The 24,086-nt window shown below is 37.8% G+C and overlaps 1 protein-coding gene across 1 annotated transcript in view; it reads right to left on the reverse strand.

Moving 5' to 3' along the window:
* The window catches only part of LOC104074049 (low-density lipoprotein receptor-related protein 2-like), a gene marked incomplete at its 3' end in the record, with an annotated part of 68,545 nt that overhangs the window by 24,278 nt on the left and 20,181 nt on the right, over positions 1–24,086 (reverse strand). Inside the window, exons 3-13 of the mRNA XM_009574024.1 lie at positions 22,518–22,640; positions 21,208–21,324; positions 13,002–13,112; positions 12,767–12,880; positions 11,377–11,493; positions 10,399–10,542; positions 8,863–8,982; positions 6,372–6,500; positions 4,488–4,657; positions 2,033–2,256; positions 1,027–1,233 (exon numbers count right to left, since the gene is read on the reverse strand). Coding sequence (XP_009572319.1) covers positions 1,027–1,233; positions 2,033–2,256; positions 4,488–4,657; positions 6,372–6,500; positions 8,863–8,982; positions 10,399–10,542; positions 11,377–11,493; positions 12,767–12,880; positions 13,002–13,112; positions 21,208–21,324; positions 22,518–22,640 — 1,576 coding nt within the window. The remainder of the gene's footprint in view (positions 1–1,026; positions 1,234–2,032; positions 2,257–4,487; positions 4,658–6,371; positions 6,501–8,862; positions 8,983–10,398; positions 10,543–11,376; positions 11,494–12,766; positions 12,881–13,001; positions 13,113–21,207; positions 21,325–22,517; positions 22,641–24,086) is intronic.

Below are 24,086 nucleotides of genomic sequence, written 5' to 3' on the forward strand. Positions count from 1 at the left end.
ATAACACTACAATATTATTTTCATGGAGTCATGAAGGAAGGTCTACAAAATCAGATTAATTCTACAGCTCTACTCTAACAGTTTCCTGGGTGATTTAGGTTCATGCTGTAGGCATGCAAGATGTGACACAAGTGGACAGTAAGCTGTATTTTAACATTCTTTGCAGACTATGCCATTGCCTCTTGCCCACTTGCACAACATCTACAAGATTTTTGGTGTTGCTGTGAGTGATAAGTTTTTATCTCCAAAAACCAGAGATTTTACTAAACACATTCTTGTCTTACTAAACCCTGATAAAGGAGCAAAGATACCAGCATTATTTTTATAATTTTGTAAGTGAAAAAATACACTGAGCAATAAACCTGTCAAATGAGCAGAAGACTGTTTTTCAAGTCAATATGTAGGAGGTACGCTAAAGGGGACAATTTTTTTCTTGTACTTGAGTAACAGAGACTAATCACAGATGCAGAGATAAGCAGGCTTCTAAACACTATACTATAAGACACAGTCCCATAAAAACTCAAGGACTCCTTTCTTGCATGCTGTGATATAGTTTCCTCAGCATCACAATAGGGTGAGAGATGACTTAATTCCTGACAGCAAAGATTTATAAAATGTAAGAGCAGCACTTAATACCCATTACACGAAGGGGTGCTTTTGAGTAGAATATTTCAAATAAATTCATTCACGAAAAAGATTCAGAGAAAGGATGATGGAAGACCATGTATATAATTCAAAAATAATAAAAAGCAAATGCTATAAAAATGTGTACTGTAGTGGTGAACTATAAAAAAGTACATTATAAAAGAAGTGCAATAGGTATTCAAGGTAGAAAAAGGACAAAGAATGGAGGAGTTAAGGATTGTCTAGAAGTAGCATGACACCATAGATACCAAGGTGCATCACATTCATTATGTTGCAATTTTCATCCTTTGTGTACCTCATTTTGTTAGACAAATCTTTCTTTGAACTAGATACAAAATAACCAGTGTATCTGTAACCTCCAAGGAATAATATTTCTCCTACCTTTGAAGCCCATCATAAGTTACAGTCTCAATATAATCAAACCGGCTGTCAACCCAGTAAAGTCTCTTCGATACAATATCCAGAGTTATTCCAGCAGGCCAGCCTAACTTTGTTTTTATCAAATCCTGACGGTTTGTGCCATCCATGAAGGCCCTTTCCACTTTAGGATCACCAGACAGACTATCCCAGTCTGAGAAAAACAAATAACTATAAAGGAAAAAAAAAAACAAAATACAAACAAAAAAGTCCCATGTTTCCTTGAGATTTTACAAAAAACCCTACATTTTACATGGAATCAAAAACCAGCACCCTTTCAGACAGAGCTTGATTCTCAGCTGGCATACTGTGAAAACATACTTTATACCTCCTGCTCAAGAAGTAATTTGCATTTTCTTTTATAGAATGAATCTAGGAAGAAACATGCTTTCACCCAAAAGACCTCAGAAATACTGAGTTTCCTTAGTAAAATACAGACTTAAGTGTACTGCCAGAAATAAACCAGTGACAAATAGATGCATCACAAAAGCAGCATCCATCACTACAAGTTGCATGAAATTCCCCTTCCCATTCTCCGAGGATCCAAGTTTTCATGGCTCACATACATTTTTGAAGCCTGTTGCGTTGGGAGACACTAGCTTCCCTGGCTTCACTCCACCACTTTATTACAGACAGTAGGAGGTCTGTGGGTGGTATCACAACAGAAATCTTTCAGCATAACTTCTACTCTTCTGCAGGGCAATTCCACAGTTCCCCTGCTTTCAGAGATGCTCATGCACATACAATTCCAGCCATAAAACAGATTCCACACATTGGGAATAAAAGCAGTGCACAGCCCTTCCATAACAATTTAAGGTGTAGAATAGATTAGGATAGAATGTAAATGTTTAAAACATTCTATATCTGATTCTAAAATGACCAGACTAGCTATTTCTTAGTTCTCCTCCTTTTGCATGGGAATAAAGGAATTTCTGACATCTTTTACCATTACCTGATACGTATAACTCACCCAACAGTTGGATCAAGTGCTATTCCTCTAGGATTTCCAAGATTTTCAGCAATAAGAGTCACACGGTTTGTTCCATCCAAGTTAACCATATCTATTCTGTTCACACTGGTCTCGACCACATACAGTTTATTGTTAACCCAATCCACTGCTAGATTTTCAGGTGTGTCAACTGAAACATTTAAAACTTCTTGGAAATCAGAGCCATCAATATTAATAGAAAAAACCTGAAAACAATACAAATATTGTCAGTGCCCACATGATGTTTTGCTAATCACAAGACACATGGCACTTCTCCTTTATCATCACATTGAGCACAGATCCACAGCTGGCCAGTAGATACAACCAAGTTAACCACTAAGCTATTCCTTAGCTTAGGGTTTTTTGCAAAGATTTGGAAAACAACGCAAAAACTACAAGAAGCTTGCCTTCAACTAGTATTTCTGCAAAATGGACAAGGTAACAAACTAAACAGCCTTGTGCTTTAGCAAACACGACAAATTGCTGGATTAAAAAAAAACAGGTGAGGAAAGTGCATCTTGCTTTCTTGGAATCTAGCAAAAACCAGTATTTTCATTAATTGAAAACAAACATGCTTTAGCAAAGCTCTCATCAGTGACCAGAAACAAGAGGGGGAGCTCTTACTGCACCAACCATTAAGGAGAAATTGCAAAATGAAGAAAGAAAGGGAAAGCTCTCTATCCTGACAGAAAGGAGAAGGCTCAGCATTGCTTCTGGTCTCCTTTATTTAAGGCTAATTTTAACAGCATCATGCTCAAGAAGAAATAGTGATGTTGTCTTACAAGCAAGCTCAGAGCTACATGAAGCAAACAGTATAAACATGATAATTTTATATATACAGCAATCATACGATTTTAACACTGGGCAATATGAAAAGCTAGGAATCATTATCCCTTTTTTGGAACAACAGCATAAGGTTTGGAATGTATTTAAATGAAAATACAGATTACCACAAGTAAATATATGCAAGAAAAATAAGAGCTGAAATAGTTGTATCATTTTAAATATCCTTCAGGTCCAGCTAACAATAATCAAGCAAACCATTTAACTGTCTATTCTGTTCTTTGGAGACCTTGTTGACGGAAGAGCTTATGGGCATTAGGTTATCAGGCAGTACACTAAATGAGATAAAGATGACACAGAACACAACCCACAATTTTCTGGTTTAGTTTACATCCTAATCTTACAAAAAAAAAAAGGGACAACCAAAACAAATCCCCTAATAATACTTTTATTTTAAGACATCAGGTGGAAATATGCATCGTATAAGAAAATTCTTAATGTCATTGTTTTCATCTGGATATTCTATCTAGGACTTAATTAGATTAATTAATCCTAATTAATTAATTAGGATTTAACTATATCGTGGCAGATAAAAAGGCAGTCCTGGCCATCTGGGGTATGCAGTGAAAAAACCCATATTATCTTTTGTTTATACCTTTTACAGAGATAGCACAAATCTCCTGTCTCATGAAAGTTCAGATTTGACCCTGACTTAATTCAGCCATTGTCAATGCAATTGCAGTAATGGGAACCCACTGCAGTGAAAATAAAAATGTCAGAATTGTGAACAAGTCAAAAATTGTGCACACAAATCCTGTCCTACTTGACAGCCATGCACTGTGCTTTCTAACAGAACCAACGTAGCACTGTAGTAAAAACTATAGTTTACAGCTTATGTGTAGGTTCAGAATAATGACAGTGACAAAAAATTGATCCATACATGGTGTCAGCAGGAGGCAGACCATGGATCCTCCTTCGCTCTGCATGACAATCAACATGGGGATGAAGATTGTGGAGTTTCAGCATTTGACCTAGGACTTTTTTCGTTTCAGTAAGTTATGCACAGAGGAAAAGAACAAGGGTGAAGTCCAACTTTCACAAGGGTCTCTGGACTGTTTTTTAAAATTACTCCGTTTTACTGTATCTTGAAGCTAAAATATTTCCTCTTCAAAAAAAAAGGTAACAAAATATTGGGTCATTACACAAAATACTGTCAATATTTGTTATCCAAGTTCAATTACAGTGCCATTTGAAGTATATGAAGAAAACTGATTTTTATCATCTTGGAAGGCACACAGCTTTTACATTTTAAATGATCATGTTTCAAAAAATTACCAAGAAAAATTTGTTCAGTTTTGAAAGAATGTCTACTATTTCTCTTAATTAGTTTTTTGGACTCCATCTCGAGTAAAATTAAAAGTTGCTCAAGACATTCCCATATAATAGGATTCTTTGTTTAATATGTCACATGTAATAGTATAGCTTGAAAAACACAGTCATTAACATAAAACATTTCAAGGAGCTTTTTTGTTAGAAAACAAAAATACAGCCAGCTTCTGCTCTCAAAAATGAAGGCCTATCAACACATTCTGCCTCTTGCAGTTCTCTACTTCCACATACGCAAAAATATATTCTTCTTGAAATTTTTACCCACCTTATCTTGCACTGTATCGGTCCAAAAGATTCTGTGCAGGTAAAAGTGAAAGTCCACTCCAACTGCAACCCCACGATTCTGCGACTGCACCAAAGTACGAAAACTTCTTCCATGAAGATCTCCAATCAGTAAATCACGGCCATTGGAAAAAATAATTGATGCAACACCAGCTGAAACCAGGGGTGACAAATATATGACTACTCTGGAGGCAAGCTATTTTGCAAAGGGGCACTGAAATATACATGTATATAGACAGAAAAAAATATATATATACCTGGACACAAAGGTTTAAATAGATGCTCAGACTACAATGTGTATAAATGTTTCTATGTGAGTACTAACATGCTTTGATTTGCCTTTGGTTTCTAGACTTGGAGCAAACCCGGTAGGAATATGTATTTAAAGCCCTACCAAGTAAAACTTTTACAAAACCCCTGTGCATCTAAACTCCAAAAGACTATTTGTACTCTTCTACTTCCTTGCTTTAGCTCCCTTGATCAAAGTATAACTTTCTTAAGATTTTTCTGCCCCATGAGATTCAGATATTTCTTGATTCTAGCAGGCAGGCCATGTTTCTTATCTTTTTATGTACTGCTCTTATCCTATCCACCTTCTTCATTCTCTCATCTCATCAGAAAATCTTTGCTGTATCTTACAATAGAAGAGAGATTCCAGCAAGTCTTTGATGGAAAGCTCACTTTCAAAGTAGGTGCTTGTTGAAAAGCTTGGTTTAAGTCTGACAAGAATATATTTAAGTCCAAATCTTTTCACCCTACACATAGAACCCTCCCCAATTAGAGCAGAAATTAATCCAGGAAAACTAGGAGCATACCAGAGCAGGTATGAAATTCCCCCATTAATAAGATAGAAAATCAACACTTTACAAACAACTCACTGGCCCAAAAGTCACACTAAGTTGAGTGGAAAGCTTCTTGTGAAAGATACAGAATTTTTCTGGAAACATAACAATCTTTCCCAGTGCTGGCATATGCATGTCTTAATACAGTCAAGCATATTTCATTAGCTCAAAAAACTCCCTATGTTTTGAGGGCATATTTAGAAAATTGCGAGATGATGACTGCTCTGCAGACGTCACTGAAGAAAGAAGGAAGGGGGAGGGAACTGGGCACTTCATGCTTTTCTAAGAAGCAAAACTGCTAATCGGCTATGCCAAACAGGGACTCCCATTCCCACTGAGTTCCTGCAGGCAGGAACACCTGCCTCACACAAAAGCCTGCTAGGCTATTACATCTCCACAAAGAAGGGCTTCCCAGGGCCTCCTTTCAGAACAGTGCAGGAGGTGAACAACCAGGAGCAGCTGCCTACTGTTGATGGGGAACCACGCTCTGTGCGAGGCAAGCATTCTTGCAGAGTTCAGACTCTGGGACACTAGAAGCCACGAGCATGGTTTCTCTCACAGGCAAGTGTTTGAGCTCACCATTCAGCAAAACCATCTTCTTGCATGACACAGTCCTCCCAGAAAAAGTGAGGTTTCTTGATTCCACTGAGATCCACAGAGAGCAGGTCAGGAAACTGCCTCCCACAGGAGCAATATTTTGTCTATTAAGGAGGGCTCTGGCAACGACCTCCAAACTCTGTGGAAGTCAGGAATACTGAGAAAGCACTGGAGCCAGAAGACATTGTTTTGAGGAGAAGCAGCCCTGATGAGGCAGTCAGCTCCACCAACCTACAGGTGCCAGCAGATGCAGAGTCTCTTGATATTTGCTGATGTTCTGAATGCTGTCCTGACCTTAAGTCCTTAAGGCCAGAGTTAAGTTAAAATCAAACACAGTTTTATGGCATAGCCATGCAAACTGCCCCATTTTATCTAGTTCTGTCTATTAGTCCAACAACAGCAAGAGACTTGCACTGCTGCACACTAACCTGAAGTGTTGGCCCGACAATGCCGATGATGCTCTAGGAAATAACCTTCCACACAGTGGCACTGGTGATGTCCCACACGATCTTCACACAGCTGATCACAGACACCCCACATTTTGCAGTCATCAAAATCTGTCAAGTGAATAAGGCAAATTTATAAACAATGCTTTGTATAAAAGGGGTGTCATTATATTTGGGAAGCTGCAAGTTTGTCCCCTCTGCTTGCTTTATATCTGTTTGCAAAACTGTAGCATGGGAAAAGAGGTTTTATGTTTTTCCACAAATGTTTCCATTTTCTATTTCTGGATAACAAAACAACTAATGTTTGCTGCCCAGGGACCTAACCGTAACCTCTGCCCCACGAAAAAAAAACCCCACACCTGTCAGGAGAAGAGGAAAAATCATTGGAAGGGATGTCATTGTCTGCTTTCCACAATACAGAATATGTCTATGCAGTATTCTTCCTGCAACAGATCCTGCAACACACACTCAGCTGGATTTAAGCCCACTCTGAAGGACAGCCCTACCTTTATGTTAGTGCAGTGCTCAAGTTAATAAGTCCTGCGAAAAGGCAGCGTTTATTAGCTCAGACTTGGTACCGTACTAACAGGTGTCTGATTTCCAATTAAAAGCTGGCTGTGCACCAGAACCAGCCAACAAGAAGTACAAAGAAGTGCACTTTGGCATGCAAAATACCATATAGGTAGAGTCTGCAGCTAGGATGACCCAGCAAGTTCTCACAGATGCGCTCTACAAACAATTTCCAGGGTTGCTGCAGAATCTCTTACTTCCAAAATTGTGAAATATTTAACTAGTCATCTTTTAAAACCAAGGATTTTAAAAATTCTGATTTTCTAAAAAAAAGAAAAAAAATTCAGATCTGAACACTGTCTGCTGTTTCATCCTATCTGTAGTTATTTAAAGCCCAGGAGATTTCTAACACTACTTAACACATGGTTTCGACATTAAAAGTCAGACCTCTTTCACTTGAAAACCTGAGTAGAATCAGTACCTTACATTGCTGGAAACTGGTAATTCTACTGTTAAGCCAAAAAAAGGAGAAAATGAAATCTCAAATATTCTTCCTACAGGAACTTCTGGTTTTAAACATTTATTAACACGTAAGTGAAAATTTAAGTATTTCCTAGATAGTACATTTTGGTACTGAATAAATGTTGTTCTCAGTAGCTTTTCAGCTTCCATATGTGTTAAAAACCTTCAGTATATAGTGAGCCAGAAGCAAATGAAGAGAAGACAATTGAAGAGATTATGGTTTCAAAAAGTAATTCACTTCGCTAACACTATAGTTTCATTCTTCTGGCCTTAAATCAATAACATTGATTTAAACTAAGAGCTGGAATTATACACTACTGACTGTGAGCCATTCCCCCGTAACAAGTCTTACTCCCACTACAAATATATGCATAGATCTCGGCAAACCAAAAAAACATTGACTCAGATTTACAAGTCAGAATCAGATAGCTAGGTTTACAGGGCAGTCAAAGAACAACAGAACACTCACTGAGACTGCACCAGGTTTGCGAATGTGTCCTTCATGCATTTCCCACGTAAGAGTGAAAGAACGGAGTAAATTTTGTGCCTGGAATCAGTGCATTGATTCCTCCTCTCTATTAAGAGCAACCATGCTGTCATTGCAGCTCATACAGCCCTAGGCCACCCACTATTCTCGAAAACACAGAAATATAATTAGACACTGAGAACCTGGAATACTTTCAATAGCACAAACACCATAGCTTGGGTTGAAAACCCATAACAGATATTTACCCAGTTTCTTTTATTAGTCAGTGCTAAACTTCATGATTCTGAAGTTACTCTATTTCCAGTTACCGAGATAAATCATTTGTACTACCAAGGGTTTCTGCTACCAAGTTGCAGCAGCTACAGAATAGAAATGCAACACCAAAATACCTCACTTACCTTTACATTCCTGCAAATACTCTTCATTTTCATGTAAATAATTATATACTGAAATGTCATAGGAGATACAGCCATTCCATAGTGCAAACACAAAGCATCCTTTTCATTTTAAAGTACAATGTTCTACTGTCTTCATATACAGCCACTTTCAAAAAGTACCAAATACTTCAATATCATTAATTGTTTTTCCAGGCATACAACACCACACTTCCCTGGAGCAGAAACAAACTCTCCCCATCTAACCACTAAAAGACCTGTAAAAAAATTTGATAATAAAACAGCCATCCAAGAGTAAATCTTTTTAAACATAATCATGCTCTCACTATGTTTTTAACGGTCTTATTGAAAGAGATCTTTATGATATCTCTCAGGTTTGTTTCTGTGTCACCATGCTGCCATTGTACTACTTAGATTTTTATTCTTTTGCTGACTCTTGAGGTTTTCTATTTGCCAGTACATCCACCCATTTGGAACTTACTCGCCTTCCTGGAACCCAAACTTTCCCAATGAGCTGTGAGAAGGTACTAGGTATCTGCAATCACTGTACTTCACTTACCAATACAAGTACGACTGTCATTGCTACTTATTGTATATCCTGCAGGGCAATAACACATCCCTCCTGATGGAGAAGAATGACAGCGATACTGGCAACTCAGAGCAGCACAGCGTGATATGTCTAAAAAAGGAAATAAAATAGTTCAGAAATACAATTACACGTATTACCAGTAGAACAGCTTTTTGCCTTAATAACAGTTACAAAGCAATAGTCTTTTCTATGATGAGTCTACAATTTCAGGAACAGCTTCTTAAAACAAATCTACGCAAGAAATTATGTCTAAAGTTCCACGAAATCATATATGCTTACATACATGCAGGCAAGGAAATGGAAGACAGAAGATAAGCTCCTGTTTATAACAGGTTTTCAGAACAGAGTTAAAGAATAAGCATCAATCTTATATGAACAACCACTGGTAGGTGCCATGTAAAATGCTGCACAGAGGAAGCCATCTGCAATGCACCACATCTTCTTCTGGTTCCACAAGACCTGCTTGTGAACAACACATCCTCGAGGTCCATCTATTAGCACGTAACCTCAACATTTACTCTTTTATGCAGAAAAAAACCTACTACATTATATTAAGAAGAATATGTATATTACTCCAATATATTAGAATATATTGACTGGGTTGTGTCCATGGAGAAATTCTTCTTTATTCTTCTCTCTCTCTCTCTTCCTTCACCACTTCTCCCTTTCCTTGTACTACTACCTAATAAACAATTCAGTGATAGGTGATCAAATTATGATTGTAAAGCACTTGCTGGCTTCCGCCTCCTTCCTTTTCATCCTCCTTTTCCTCAGTTTCTTCTGTTAAACGCCCTGCTTTGCAGCCCACATCTGATGTTACTACTAAACCACTCCGCAAAGCAAGAGACGCTTTTTTACAATACGGTTTTATTTCCTATCATTTTTTTCTGCCCTCCTATTCCAAAAGGCATGATTCTATTAATAGGAATTTTCCTCTTCCTAGAAATTAAAAAGGTAAAATACCCTGGCCCTGATTCTCAGAGGGAATCAATGTTCATACGAGTGAAATTAACAGAACTATGCATGCTCATTGCCTCCAACAGAGAAAACCCAGTATACCACTAACTGGAGAACCAGGCATCCCAGGTGAAAAGATATTTTTGAAAATTCTAATCTAAGTGATAGCCAAGGCTCAGGATATGCTAATTCAGTCCCGTGTTCCAATCAGTACACAACATTCCTTCTTACTTATAAAAAGGGAAAACCACAGATATTTAAACAAAAAAGGCATATAGCACACCTTTCCCTGTCTTCTTGAACGCATTTTAGGATATAGAGAGTGAGCTTAAATCCTTACTTGTGAAACTTCATGTACAGATTTACAAAAGGAATGGTCTGTTCACAGCATATATGCCTCTTTTAGGCATCATCCAGTCAAAACAGTGCCAACAAAAATAGTGAGCTTCCAAAATTTCAGCATTGTTTAGGAGACAAAAGGTGAATGTAAAAAGATATCAATGCTGAGGTTTCTGCTATTCTGTGCATGCTTTTGATTCTAATACATACTGCAATGTCTGCCCGCAGTGATGTTAGTTTCATCTTCTCCTGCAGGGCAGTCTGCAGCCCCATCACACACTTTCCCAATTGGAATGCAATGTCCTGACCCAGGGCAGGCCCACTCTCCTGGGTAGCATTCATGGCGACTACTTTCTATGGAAAAGAAAAACAGAGTAATTGATGAGTATGTTTCAAATAATACTCAGAATTTCTTCCCTAACAGCTCTGCAAAGCATCTCCATCCTTCATTATTCAGTTTCTGGTTCTTGCACACAGCTAGGAAAGACTATAAAAGAACCATCATCTCTACTTACCTGTCATGCTTTCTTTTACCTTCAAAGTACAATGCAAACAATACTTGTGCAGACACATGAATCCTTTTAGTTTTCTGTGTTGTTAGAAACAGTAAAACCATTTAGCTTTAGACTAACTGGTGCACCAGAAATGGAACTATAGTTTTGTGGTTTCAAAACACGCAAAGGCTGTCTAGATAAAGAGAATAATGCTTATCACAGAAAAGGCCAATGAAAGAGAAAAAAGCCCACACTTTCATTCATTAAAATTTCCGTTTCTCGCAGGAAACAGGACAAATCTTAGCAGGAACTGAGTTATTTTCATTTTCAACCAATTGATTTGAGTTATTAGCAGCCTCATATCTCTTAATAGATGACCTGAAAAATCTCCACAGGAAAAAAACCAAAAGATTTAAGAGAAGATGTAAAAGAAAAAAAGATGTTGCTATCTTAGATGTTGCTAAACTTAGTTTGCATCATACTCAGTATCACAGCAATAACTCTCATACACACAATAATTTAAAAAAAAATGCATAACTAAAAAAAAAAAAGAAACAGGTGAAGATGGAATTCTAAGGTTTTCACAGAATTAAAATGGATTCAGAACATCTTGATTCGTCAAAATTTCATAGAATTAGCTTAGTGAGGTCTTGCTCTGAAAATGTCATCATTAGAAGTTAGCATTAGTATATACCGCATCCTCTTTCGTCTTCATTATCTTCACAATCATCATCTCCATCACATATCCAGCTCTGATGAATGCAACGGCCACTTGGGCAAGTGAAGAAGTTGCCTCTGCAAGTTGCGTAAGCTAAGGAAAGAAACATGAGAAAATCAAACTACTCTAAGTGACTAAAAGGTTAGAAATAGTAATATCGTCTCGTAGATGAATAGCCATTTATAATCTCTCCTGAAAAACTGAGCCAGTTCCATATCTTGTATATGTTGTAAACACTGCTGGTTTGCTCTGTTTTTAGGTATGAACTTTATTTTAGAATACTCTGGGTTTTTACAGAAATGAAAGGGAAGGCTAAATTTCTCAATTAATTGTGCAACTAGATGCAGAGTGTCTTACTAACAAGATTCCTGAAGGTGGACATGACAAGGAGATGATACTCAAGACATCGGGAGGTAAAATATTTGTATGCCTTGTACTCAGAGAAACAGAGTAAAAAAACCAATGAACATTTATGTCAAAGCCCTCCATGGTTGGGAAGCATTCCCTGCTAAGAGTTCAGAAACATTTGTGAGTCCTCCGAAGGACAGGCATTGCCAAAGATATAAAACAGAAATATTTTGGGGTGGGTGGGAAGGGTGGAATCATACTGGTGTGAGGTCCTTGGTAGGATAGAGCAACTAAATGGCCACATGTGGCCTTCCTGCAATGCAGAATATAAAACTAACTTAGATCCCCCACTTACCTCAGTGGGGGACCTTTTTAAATATATAGCTCACACAAGTGATAACTCTACAGCCATGATTCTGGCTGGAGATGCAATACTTTGGGATACCCTGATCATGAAGAAAAGAATGAGCAAGAAATTTCCAGGAACAGAACAGTCAATTAAAGACCTTATGTGAACATCTAAAGGACAACTATCCATACAGTTATCTGTCTTTAAAGTTATACATTATAGTCACTGGGAATAATTCTAGAAGATCCATTCCATCTATTGGAAAATAAAAACGTGAAAAAGAGCCAAACAAATTTGGGCAAAAAACAATAGCATGCTGTATCTAATTGAGATTTCAGAGTGAAGGAATTGCCTTTGGGTGATGCTGAAATGAAGAAAGTGACAACATGAAGAAGTGAAACTATATATGTTGAGAAGCAAACTGTCACTGAATCCAGCAGATTCAAATAGTAACCACACACCCAGGCACTTAGCAGCAAAGACAACCTGAAAACAGTCTATCAAAGTAGCACTGCAATTTTCTTCTTTCCGTACAAAAAAGTCCTTGAGAACAGTGGCTAGCTTTTGATGGCTGTATAGCCAAGCAATCTACTTCCTGCTACCTGCTTGAACCAGTTATTAGTAAAACAGTTAATGAAAGTGGAAAAAAAAAAACCAAAAACATCATACTGCAAGAGTTTTCATCACTCCTATCTCCACAGTCATCATCATGGTCACAGATAAAGGCTCGTGGGATGCATTCTCCATTAGCACACTGAAACTGCGTACTGGTACATCCATGTGCTGAAAGAGATTTTAGCACAGAAAGAAATACAGAAAATCTGTCAGAAAACTACAATCTTTAATTTTAAAAGAGGGTCTATAAAGCATATTTGTTTGGGATCACTCTACATGTGGTACTTACTGCAATTAGCTTCATCAGAAGAATCTCTGCAATCAACTTTGCCGTCACATCGCTGGCTTGCATTAAAACATGCTCCATTTGTACATGATAACTGTTCACATCTTGGGTAGTCTACAATAAGAAATTCTTCAGTATTAGCATGAGTGTTAGACTATAGAGTATAATGAGTCATATATATCCAGTGTCAACAGAATGTCTTGATTTATAGGAAAACAAAAAAGGAATACAAAACTTCCCGTACTACTACTGACAAACAATCCATTTATCCAGTATACTGTCTCCTCCAACAGGTATTTAAGAATATCCTCTAGACAGATGCTACAAAACCTCACAAGGAACAAGGGAAAAATTAGATGGCCTCTCACACCCCAAAAAGATTTGCAACCCAGACAGTTTACAATATGATAGAAAACAATGCAACACGAAGGGAGGGCAAGCAGTGAATATTTATTTTATTTACTTGTACCTCAGTTTTACACTTTATTGATCTTAATAAAAGTGCTTAGGTAGAAAAGGATTTCTTGAAATTTACAGTTCCTAGGTCCTCTTACAATGTCGTGAGTTCTCAGACTCAGAGACTTCAGGTTTTTATGGTTTTGTTCTAATTAAGCCAAGAATGTTAAACTTCCAAGTCCATGATCAACTTTAGGACCTCTGTTTTTTACTTGTCTTCCCCTTCCCAAAACAAAAAAGATTCTGCAGAATGAACAATTTTTCAGTTTCTGCCTAAGTAGAAACTTCTATAGATGACCTACAGGCCAACAAAAGGGATTATTTCAAACAACTTAAAACCAATTCTGAAAATACTTACGCATACAAGCACTCAGTGAGTTCAGTGGAACTATCCAATAAATTAAGCATGTGCATGTGCTAGAGTTGAGTAGGAGAATATGAGCCTAGTTTAGCTCATTGCCGTGTAGACAAAAGTTACTTATTTCAGGCAAATGGCAAGTATGAAAGCAAATAATTGCTGTTTTTAGAAGTGAGATTTATTGAACCTTTGCCCCTATATAGAAATACAGATAGATAAATGAACTCAAGAAACAGAATAACCAAATTTCATATTGCACCTTTCAGATTTTCAGTTTGAATTCTTATCCCATTTTACTTCCATACAAGTTAATAAAGCAAATAGAGCAAGCTCTCAGTTAGGCACATTTTCATTCATACTCTTGGAATTCAAAACATGGATTATAAAATTACTCAAGCAGAACTCAGAAAAGCTGCAATTTTTCCAGACAGTGGCAAACTGTTTTGCTTGCTTCTGCTGTTCTATATATCACCACATTCCCACTAAACTTCAATCACCTATGGAATAGGCTTACATAATTTCAACCGCTAAGTTCTTAACATGAGAGCATAAACAGCTGCGTTGACGTCCACTACAAGTCTAGCCAGACTATCTCCCCGATTGATTCATTTACATTTCGTTCATTGTCACTGCAGTTAATATAAGTCCACAACTGCCAGGTAGGAACAGTATGTGCCTAATCAGAGAATGGCAGTTGCAGATTACCAGGGTTCCAGCTACAGCGTTCCTACCTGTGGCCTTCTGGTGCCAGTTCCCAGACTTTCCATTCCAAAAGCCTGCACTGACAATGCCAACACATGCCCTAAACATGATTAGCATCCTCTAGCCCCACTTCTCAATCAGAAAAATCCCTTCTAACACAGACATCTCATCCATTTCTTGCTTGTGTTAGGCTTATGAACAACTCGTAAAGCTTTTGAAACAACATGGATTCTGAAATCTTAACTCTGCCTACAGAAGGAAAGAAAGGCCTGACCTGGGGCCACATTTTATGCTCACTGTGGAATCAATGCCGCTTCCCTGTCTGGACGCAGAAAAGCCATCACAGGGAGGAACCATCAGGAGTTCTACGGCATAGCAGGAAATAGCTATGGCAGCACAAGAGTACTGTAAGTATTACGGGGCACATCTAAGAAAAAGAACAATGAAAGGTATTTGTTTTATAACTGCACTGAAGTGGGAAAGCTTTTAAGGACATTTATAATAGACAGTTTCGTAATTTTCCTCATCTTTCTTCATATTCCACAGAAATACCTCCAGTGATGTTCCAAACTGTTTCTGATGGACTGAATGTCAAACAAACAGGAAGTTGAACCCATTGCCTTGCACTGCCTGTTTCTTCAAGAATGCCCAGGCAAACTAAAGATCTAGTCAGTAATAAGATTTTCTCAAGCTCCCCTAAAAGAAGGGAGACTTTGTCCAAGTATTCTCTCCTGCAGCAAGCTTGGAGAATTCCTCAGCCTTGAAAAAAATCTTTATTATATTATATAATCTAGTGTATAAGTACAAATCATTATAAAAATACCAAGCAGGGCAATAAGTAAAGATATTTTGAAGACACTTCAAAATACACATTCGACTATATTGGTGGTTTACTAGAATGTGAACAAATACTTCTTTTTCCTTATTTTCTTTTCAAATCTGCTTGGTGTAGAGATTCTTTATTTGAATTGTAGTTGCAGAAGCATGAACATTCTTTGAAAAGCCTGATGGAGATTAATTTAACTTTTAAACTCTGTACAGGTAATCCCATTCCCAATCCCTTGTCTAAAGACAAGTCTTAGTAAATTATAGTTCTGATCACAGCTTTCTCACTGATCTGAAAGATATTTTTCACTGCATTGTGCATTGTACATTGTACTCTTTGTACCTTATAGCATATTATTTTAATAAAATGGTTTTAATAATTTGGGGCATTAAGAAGTAATCCTCATGAATAATGGCAAAGCTTTGTGTTACACCAAAGGCTGTAGCCAACACATTGCAGGGTTCAGGAGCATCTGTGCCATCGGGACAGTTCCACTGTAGCTGGGACAGCCATCCACACTTTTATGGGAAGAGAAGTAGCAAAGATACAAGAATCAAGCAAGAAATGTTGGCTTCTGTGAGGGCCAACCACTGTGCTACACTTTGCAATAGCTTCTAGCTAAAGCCCCTGTGGAAATCACACACAAGATGCGTTTGTGGTGGACTTCATCAATGTTGAGAGAACGAAGGAAGCCAAAACAGAACTTCATAACAATACTAGAATATCTGAAAATGAAGGAGTGCCTGTCCTTGCAGTTGCAAAAAAACAGGACTTAAACTCCCTTTCTTTCTCTCCAAAATTTAGAAAACATTAGCAAGGAGTGAGCTGAGTTCTTCTACTCCCTATCACCAAATGGAAAGTTCTGAATAGGAAAAGAAGAATCTGGACCTTGGCAGTGGGGAGGATACAAATGGGATGAACCCCCTAAACTGGAAGACCTACACAATCTAGCTTAATGAAAAGCTCTCCAGCAAAGAAAGCCTGGAAAGTGAGTATCATGACATTTTGAATTTAAGTGGGAAGGTCTTACATTAGTCACTGCATTTGGGGCTTGCACAACAAACATTTCCTAGCTTTTATTTGACTTTTTTTTTTTTTAACTAAGATTTCTCTATACGCACCTGATCCCAGAGCAATGCATTTGGGTATAAAAACCCGTAGCTATGCAAGAACTGACACTGTTCAGAGAAGCTGATCATACTGTCTCTGTTCTAGGGGGCACATGGAAAAAGTGTCAGCGTTCTGTAAGTGACCTGGAACTATGTAAAAACCAAAGGAAAAGTTCTCTTCCAGGAAGTCAGACACATTGGTTTTTTCTAGGGCAGTGACAGATGGATTAGAAAGAGCTAAAAAGGAAGGATAAGTTCTGAGTTAAAAGGTAGGTAGTTTGCATCTAAAAAAGTCTGAGAATACAGCTGTATTCTGTATGAGAGGAGAGAGTGAAAGGAGATAGTGTAAGACTGAACATGGGGTTAGGAAAGAAAAGTGAAGGGACAGAAAAATATAAACACTATTTTCTTTCACCTTGTTTTTAACTGTGAAGAGCCTCCAACATGAACATTGTTTCCTTTATCTTTTCCTCCCAAGAACCTTTGGCTAATTACAGAAAACTGAAAAGAAGAGATCTTTTCCTAGTGATCACAGTTCCTAGAAGATAATACCAGCTTTGTGAAAACAGAGGAAAAACCAGCTACATTCATTCCAGTGCTCAAGAAGAAAGGGAGTTGTTCTTTATCTCCCCTTCTTCTCAGGCATCTCTTTCTCATAGCCAGAATACTTCTCCACAATCTGTCTCCCCATGGTATGCCAGCACTTCAGTTGCAAAATATAAACAACTGGCAAACACCAGCACAAATGACAGATGAGGCACCTTGCTCCTTGTAACCCACAAACTGTTTTGGGGCAACAGTTGCAAACAGATTTAAATGGCATGTTTCAATGTATACATGTGGAAGATGCTTGAAAGCTATGTCACAGGAATTGATAAACCTACATTATTTTGCTCTCTGCCTAACACTTTTGTTCTGTAAGCTGGAAATAAATCCATACAAAAACAGTAACAGGAAACAGTTGCAACTGGTATTTGATTCAGCAGACACTGATTTCGGTCACACAGCCAGGAAGTGTAACCTTCTGTAATCCTAACCCAGGTTACAAGAAGGAGAAAGAAAAAAAAAAGGGGCAATTTCCTACTTCTAAGTGTCATTATTTTATCGCAGCAACATTTCAAAATATTTTACAAAATAAAATTAATTAAAACCGTTTGACTCACTGCCATGAGTCACCACCTTACAGTGGGAAAATCATTGCCCAGACAGCTCATAGCCTATCAGAGACACCAGGACGAGGACTTACCCCGAGCCCAAGAGTCCTATGAGCTACATGATATCAGGTAGTGTTTATAGCAGAGATGCTTTGAGAGCTGGCAGACTGACCAGACCCTCATTCCTGGCCTTAATTCCAGATTTTGATCCCTGCCACTCTAGTCTTTGGCTGCCTTCCCTACCTTGCTCCAGTTTTGCTTCTTCCCTGTCCCAAACTCTCCTTCAGCCTGAACTTCTGCCTTGTCCTATAGCTGTTACATGTAATTTGTCCAACATAAAGAACACTAGCCTCTGACCATGGCCCTTTTCTTCCTTCTTGGACTACATCCCTTATGATCTCTTCAGTTCTTCATCTTTGTTCACTTTCACCCTGATCTCTGCAAATTCATCCCAGACCTGGCTGCCGACTTCCTGACCACAACAGCTATTTAGCGTAGCAAACAAGAGGCAGGAATTAACAGGTTAGGCAGTTGACCCATAGCAGCAACTCAACATCAAAATTAGAATCAAAAATCCAGAGTTTCTGGGCCTGCACTCAGCCCATCAGCCTCAAACAACACGTCTTTAAAATACTTCCACTTTCTCCCTCATGGCCTCAGTGCAGTGCTCAGCTGCCAGAGCTGTATCCAGGAAGGTTATTCTGTCAGTCACAGCAAAGTAAAATGGACATGGCTGGGATTTTCATTTTTCAACTACGAAGCTGAGGCAAGAGAGAGAATTCTACCTTTAATTGAAAGAAATAAAGTATGTAAAACAGAAAAATGACACCAGTAATGGCTGCTTATTCCCCAAAAGTATTTGCTACCCCAAATAGCCTGCCATTTCATTCTACATTTCTAAAGTTTTAAAATGGAAGTATTTGCTAGCTGCCAATTATTAAAAAAGCTGGAAAAACAATCTGATATATATATATATATGTAAAGAAAATAAAGACCCACAATTTTATGAAATTAAAACAGCTTCAATGCACTAATTACATGACCTGTAGCTGAAACATTGGTCTGATGTTTATCTTAGCCTCTGCATGGGTAGTTTTCCCTTGCTGTTAATCCCATTAGCAGTAAAATGGACTAAGGCTTTGAATTCCTTTGTTCTATTTTTTTACATGTTTAATTGCTGAGTTATTTCATACGGTGACATTTTGCATTTGACTAGTTTCTTAAATAATGTATCTTATTCAGCAACAAAACTTTATCTTCTTTACAATCTAAATCTGCTTCCAGACAAATCAGTGAGTGCAAGGCATAAGTAAACGGACATGATAAGTTTGCATTTTGTTATGCTCTGTGAAATAACAGAATCCATTCTAAATAGCTTTTTTCTTTCATTGTTCATGGATGTTGCATTTTATTTATGAAACCTTTTAGTGTAAATTAAATAAGGGAAAAATAATGACAAAGGAAAAGGCCAAAATAGTGATATTCCTCTTAGATTTGTTTGTATCAGATAGTGTGGAAAAGGAAATGGATGAAACAGTGGGAAAAATTAATATTCAAAGCAAGTAAAATCTAACACTTACACTAATTCCTACTGTACAGTTAATCATAAAATCACCAAATTATTAATTTTATCTTATGGCTTCTGTTTAAAATTCCAGGCCTTGCAAAGACAGAGAGGCAATAAAATTAACCAGCCTTTCTGGAAGGGTCTTGTCATTACATTCTTCTTGATTCTCTTGCCTCCAGCACCATCACATTTCTTTAAACTAGTCCAACACTCCTACATTCAATGTTCCAAGTCACAGTCATTATTCTGTCTTAGAGGGACTGTCAACACATATTCTAATGAACTAGAGTAGAGGCTGTTGAATGATATGAGGCAGTGCCTCTCCCTGGGGCTAAATATGCTGCCTTCACAACAGTCATGGGGCCTACTGGCTGATGCAGCAATGACTGGCTTTCCCACACAGCAGTAGAGCACTACTGTTAAGGTATCTAGAGGCCCCTTTTCAAACTGCCTTTTTAATTTACTTAGTTAAGAATGTTAAACATGAAATAAAATGTGCACTTCAATTTTCAAACACCACGGCAGATTCTAGTCTGAAGAAAGAATTGTGAGTATTGTCTTTAGGACTCCACTCCCAGTCTGCCACAGATTTACTGCATTATAACGATCACACCATTTCATTGTCTGTTCTACACTGTATTCAACAACTACTCACAGATTTCTCAGAGGTACTGAGCAGTTCCTCTTTTTTAATTCACAGATAATGCATTTTTTAAACGAATATCTTTTCTTCAGAATTTTTTTTTAATGTGTCATAGATTTGCTAAATTAAGTTACCAATCTCTCTTCTTCCTCTAAACTTTAAGAGAAAAAATGCCAAGCTACGGAAGATATTCTTCCAGCGATGATATGGAGTACTTTGGATCTTGGCTTTGTCTTGGTGACTTCAGAATTGGCTGTGAGTTTATCACATGGAAAGGTTCCAAGCTGGCTGTCTCAGCAGCCTTTTATTCCAGAGTACCGTATAGTTCTAAATCACCTTTCATTCTACAGAGTGTACATTTTAGCCTCTTGTGAGTCAGCGATAAAATGCACTAGCAGTTGGCTGACCATGTAATATGCTGATTTTCCTTTACACAGCATGTGCATATGCCCTATTTTCCTCTAAGCGCAGCCATTAACAACATTTTATTTCTTGCTTCTTTATCCATTCCTTAGCACCCTAGCATCTTCCCCCACCTCCCGCCCCAGGTCTGGTTCTGAGTGAAGTTTACAGTTATGTCCTTTTCTCAAAGGCACACTAAGTTCTAACAGCTGGAATAACAGCTCTTATGTTACATGTCACTCATGACACGTGTAAAGCTTTTCCTTAATACTAACAATGAACAGATATGCTGTTACACACCATTGTGTAGGTATTAGGCAAGAACATCTCTAAAAAATGTGACCTCTATTCTGTGGCCAGCTGTCCTTTCCATCAGTATTCAACCTAGGCCAGGTTCTAGAGAGGCTGTCACCAGAAGTCAGGCAGCCTCAACTCTGGGGGAAGTTAGACGAAAAAAACTACTTGTCCATGTAAACTTGTCCATCTGAATACAATATGACCCAGTGCCAGTTCATCTCCACAGGAAACTGCAGTCTAGAATACAAATGCTTTTGAAAGGGTCAAAGTCCCTCAAAGAAGTGATCTGGGGTCAAATTCTGTTTTTCTATACAAGTTATAGTTACCACTGATTTCATAAGGAATATGCAAAAAGAATATGAAAAAAATTTGGCCAAGTTAGCTTTGAGTCTCCCAAGGCTTTAAGCCATTTAAACATGGTTGCTTTTTTCTAATGCAATATTAATTATCTTTCAGACAATGACAAACAAGAAGCCCTGATCCAATGGTAGCAGTTTGCATTTGAGTTCTGCAATGATGGATCTGTATCAGAACATCAGCTCTAATACACAAAAGAATCTGAAATGAAACTCTCATAACAAGAAGCATATTGTGGTCATCCTGTCTATCAGCAAGCCCTTTAATCTTACAAATTTATTAAAATGCCACAGAGAGATGAAATGAAACCAGATCTAGCGCTAAGAGTTAAGACTCACGGCAGACTCTTTCATCTGTTCCATCAGTGCAGTCCTTTACTCGATCGCACCAGTATGCACTCGGGATACACTGTCCGTTTGAACATGTGAACTGCTGACTTGAGCATGTCCTTCCCGCTGCAAGAAACAGGCACTCAGTCAGTCTTTTCTATCAACTAAGATTTTTTATGCAGAAAAATATTTTCCCTCTTCCTCTAACTACTCCATCCTTCTCACAAATATTAGCATAAGACTTTCTCCCCCTGTACCTTTGTGTACTCAAGGAGATTAAAGAACACTTGACAAGCACATGGCAGATAACATAGCTCTATGAGGCCTTCTGTAGCTGCAAGGTCACTGCTTTTCTCCACTGAAAGGGTTGACCTCTAGGTTAAAAAATACCTCCTTATAATTGTTCTGCCTAAAAGATTAAATTAACAATTCGCACCGTTTTAAAGTTTTCTCTATTATTTTTACTGGGTCAAAATCTGTCAGTAATTGTAAGTTATTTGGTCAACTAGAACGGCACAATGAACAGCAGAGCTAGAGGTAAGGCACTGCTTTCTAATACAGCCAGGGCCTAAACAGTCAGGAATATTTTACATTCATAACTAACAGAGGATCAAGAATGATTACGTCTCTTCTCGTGACAGCTGTGTCAGTGAAAAGCAACCACATAAAACTGTGCATACAGTCCCATACCAGGACTTTTGGTATTCCTCCTATCTGAATACGAGAAAGAACGGCTCTGGTAATTTTAAATAATAATGCCATTAAATAGCATCACTGAACATGGTACAAGAATCTTTAGCAATGTCTACTTCAACTGACTGATAATTCCTCCTCTTTTATATACATATAAATTTCAAAATTTTCTAGAAAGACATGAACTTTTTTTTTTTTAATAATTCTAAGATGGCAGCATGAATTTTGTTATCCAATGAATAAAAAAGCTGTTTTTTCTGTGACTGAGAGAGTGTTTGGACATCAGAGTATTATGTGTATTTCACCATTTTTGGAACTACTAAATTTTGTATCAATTATAAGATTAATACGCACTGTATATTTTTCTCCTTTTTTTCTCTGTTTAATTAACTGAAACATCAGTAACTTTTTAGATTTCAAGACCTGGAGATGTCTTTTTGCACATATTTTCTGTATTTTATCTATTTCAGATTTCAGATTATTTCATTTCTAGAAACTGCTTTAGAGAGACTCTTCTGGTAAAAGCTGTACTTACAGCAGGCTTGTTTCTGTATGTTCTTAATATGCTGCTATGTGAATTACCTTATTTCACAAAGCTGGTATAACATTAGAACTTAAATACTTACGACATTGTTGATGCTCATCTGAGCCATCTTCACAATCTTCCTCATCATCACAAACCCATGACTGTGGGATACATTCACCATCAGTCTGACACTGAAACTGATTTCCTTCACAGGTAGGTTGTGCTAGCGTAAGCAATGAAAAAAAATTGTCATTTCACAGACATCTAGGAAAGCACTTTCAAAGAAAACAACTAAATAAGGAAAAAGAAGACTTAAGGTTCAAGTGTCATTTGACTGTAACTTCCACCAAACACATGAAGCATTTGACAAAACAAAGCAAATGGACAGAGCAGGGAGGGGAAAGTGGGCCAGCAGAAGGATGCTCAAAGGCAAAATTTAGTTTAGTGAACTCCTGCGTATGAATCTTCAGTTTTGTATCCTACCCTGGAGACACAGGCTCCTCTAGAAGGCAGGTCACAGCAAAAGCTTAAGGCTCTGAACCGCCCTCTGGCAGAGCCTCTTTTTTTGCCACTTATGTATGGAGTCATGCTAGCTTCCCTAGTCTCACAGGCGTCTGTTCAATTGCTCTCACTCCACCTCAGGTGCTTCCTACCTGGTAGGAAGAAGGTCTTTCAAAACAAGCCCATGACTCTTCACTGTGAATTCATGAGGCAAAAGTGAGGGTCAGGTCAGAACAATCTGAATGTTGTTGTCCCAGCTCCACTCTGTATTTTTCAAATAGCCAAACAACGGGGAGCCATTAGAGAGAAAGATCAAAAATAAATGTTTGAAACTGTGTTACAGCTTACTCTATCCCTAGTTAACACTCCTGGGAAGAATCACTAGCACAACACAGTCCGGTAGACAGGACTCCGGTCTTAACCGTCTTTTTTCTCAGGATCATGTTTTTGCAATACTGCAAAGTCAACTAGAAACACTTTGTGCTCATGGGATGATATGCAAGCACAACTACCAATGTAAACAAAGCATCAAGGGAGAAAATTAAATCACTTTGTAGATTCAGAGTCGAGAAGTACAAAATTACAGTAGAGGTAAAGTAATTAGAGGGATAAAATCGATCATATACTATAGACAACGCACTTCATGCATACTTTTTTTTTATTCCTGTTTTAAGAACCGAAGAATAATCTTGTAACATAATTTTAACCTTAGGCCAGTTTTAAATAGTTTAAAACTATCTTCCTAGACTCTTATGTGCCCCACTACCTATAGCATATTAACATATTGTTTTTAAAAGCACAATTAACTGAAAAAACTGAAAAGTTTAATCTTCGTCTTCCTAATTCATCACATGTATGAAAATGAGAACAACTCAACTTCATGCTTATAACTATGACAAATATAGTAAGTGTCAGGGGTTTTTTTTTATCTTTCACAAAGTCAACGTGAATTTTACCCGCTCCTTGTTCAAAGCCCAACCACTTCTTTCCAGTTGCAGTTCAGAAGCTGAAATAGCAAGCTATAGGACAATACCATTTTGTTTTGCCAGTTTAAGGCATTCTTCATCCACAACTGCACTGGTTTTTGGAGCTAACTAAAGTGCTAAGCAACAAACCACACTGCCAAGCTGTGTGAATGACCTCCAATGATTATATGGGTCAACCAGCA

The sequence above is a fragment of the Fulmarus glacialis genome, unplaced genomic scaffold (assembly GCF_000690835.1).
Source record: "Fulmarus glacialis isolate BGI_N327 unplaced genomic scaffold, ASM69083v1 scaffold37843, whole genome shotgun sequence".
NCBI lineage: Eukaryota > Metazoa > Chordata > Aves > Procellariiformes > Procellariidae > Fulmarus > Fulmarus glacialis.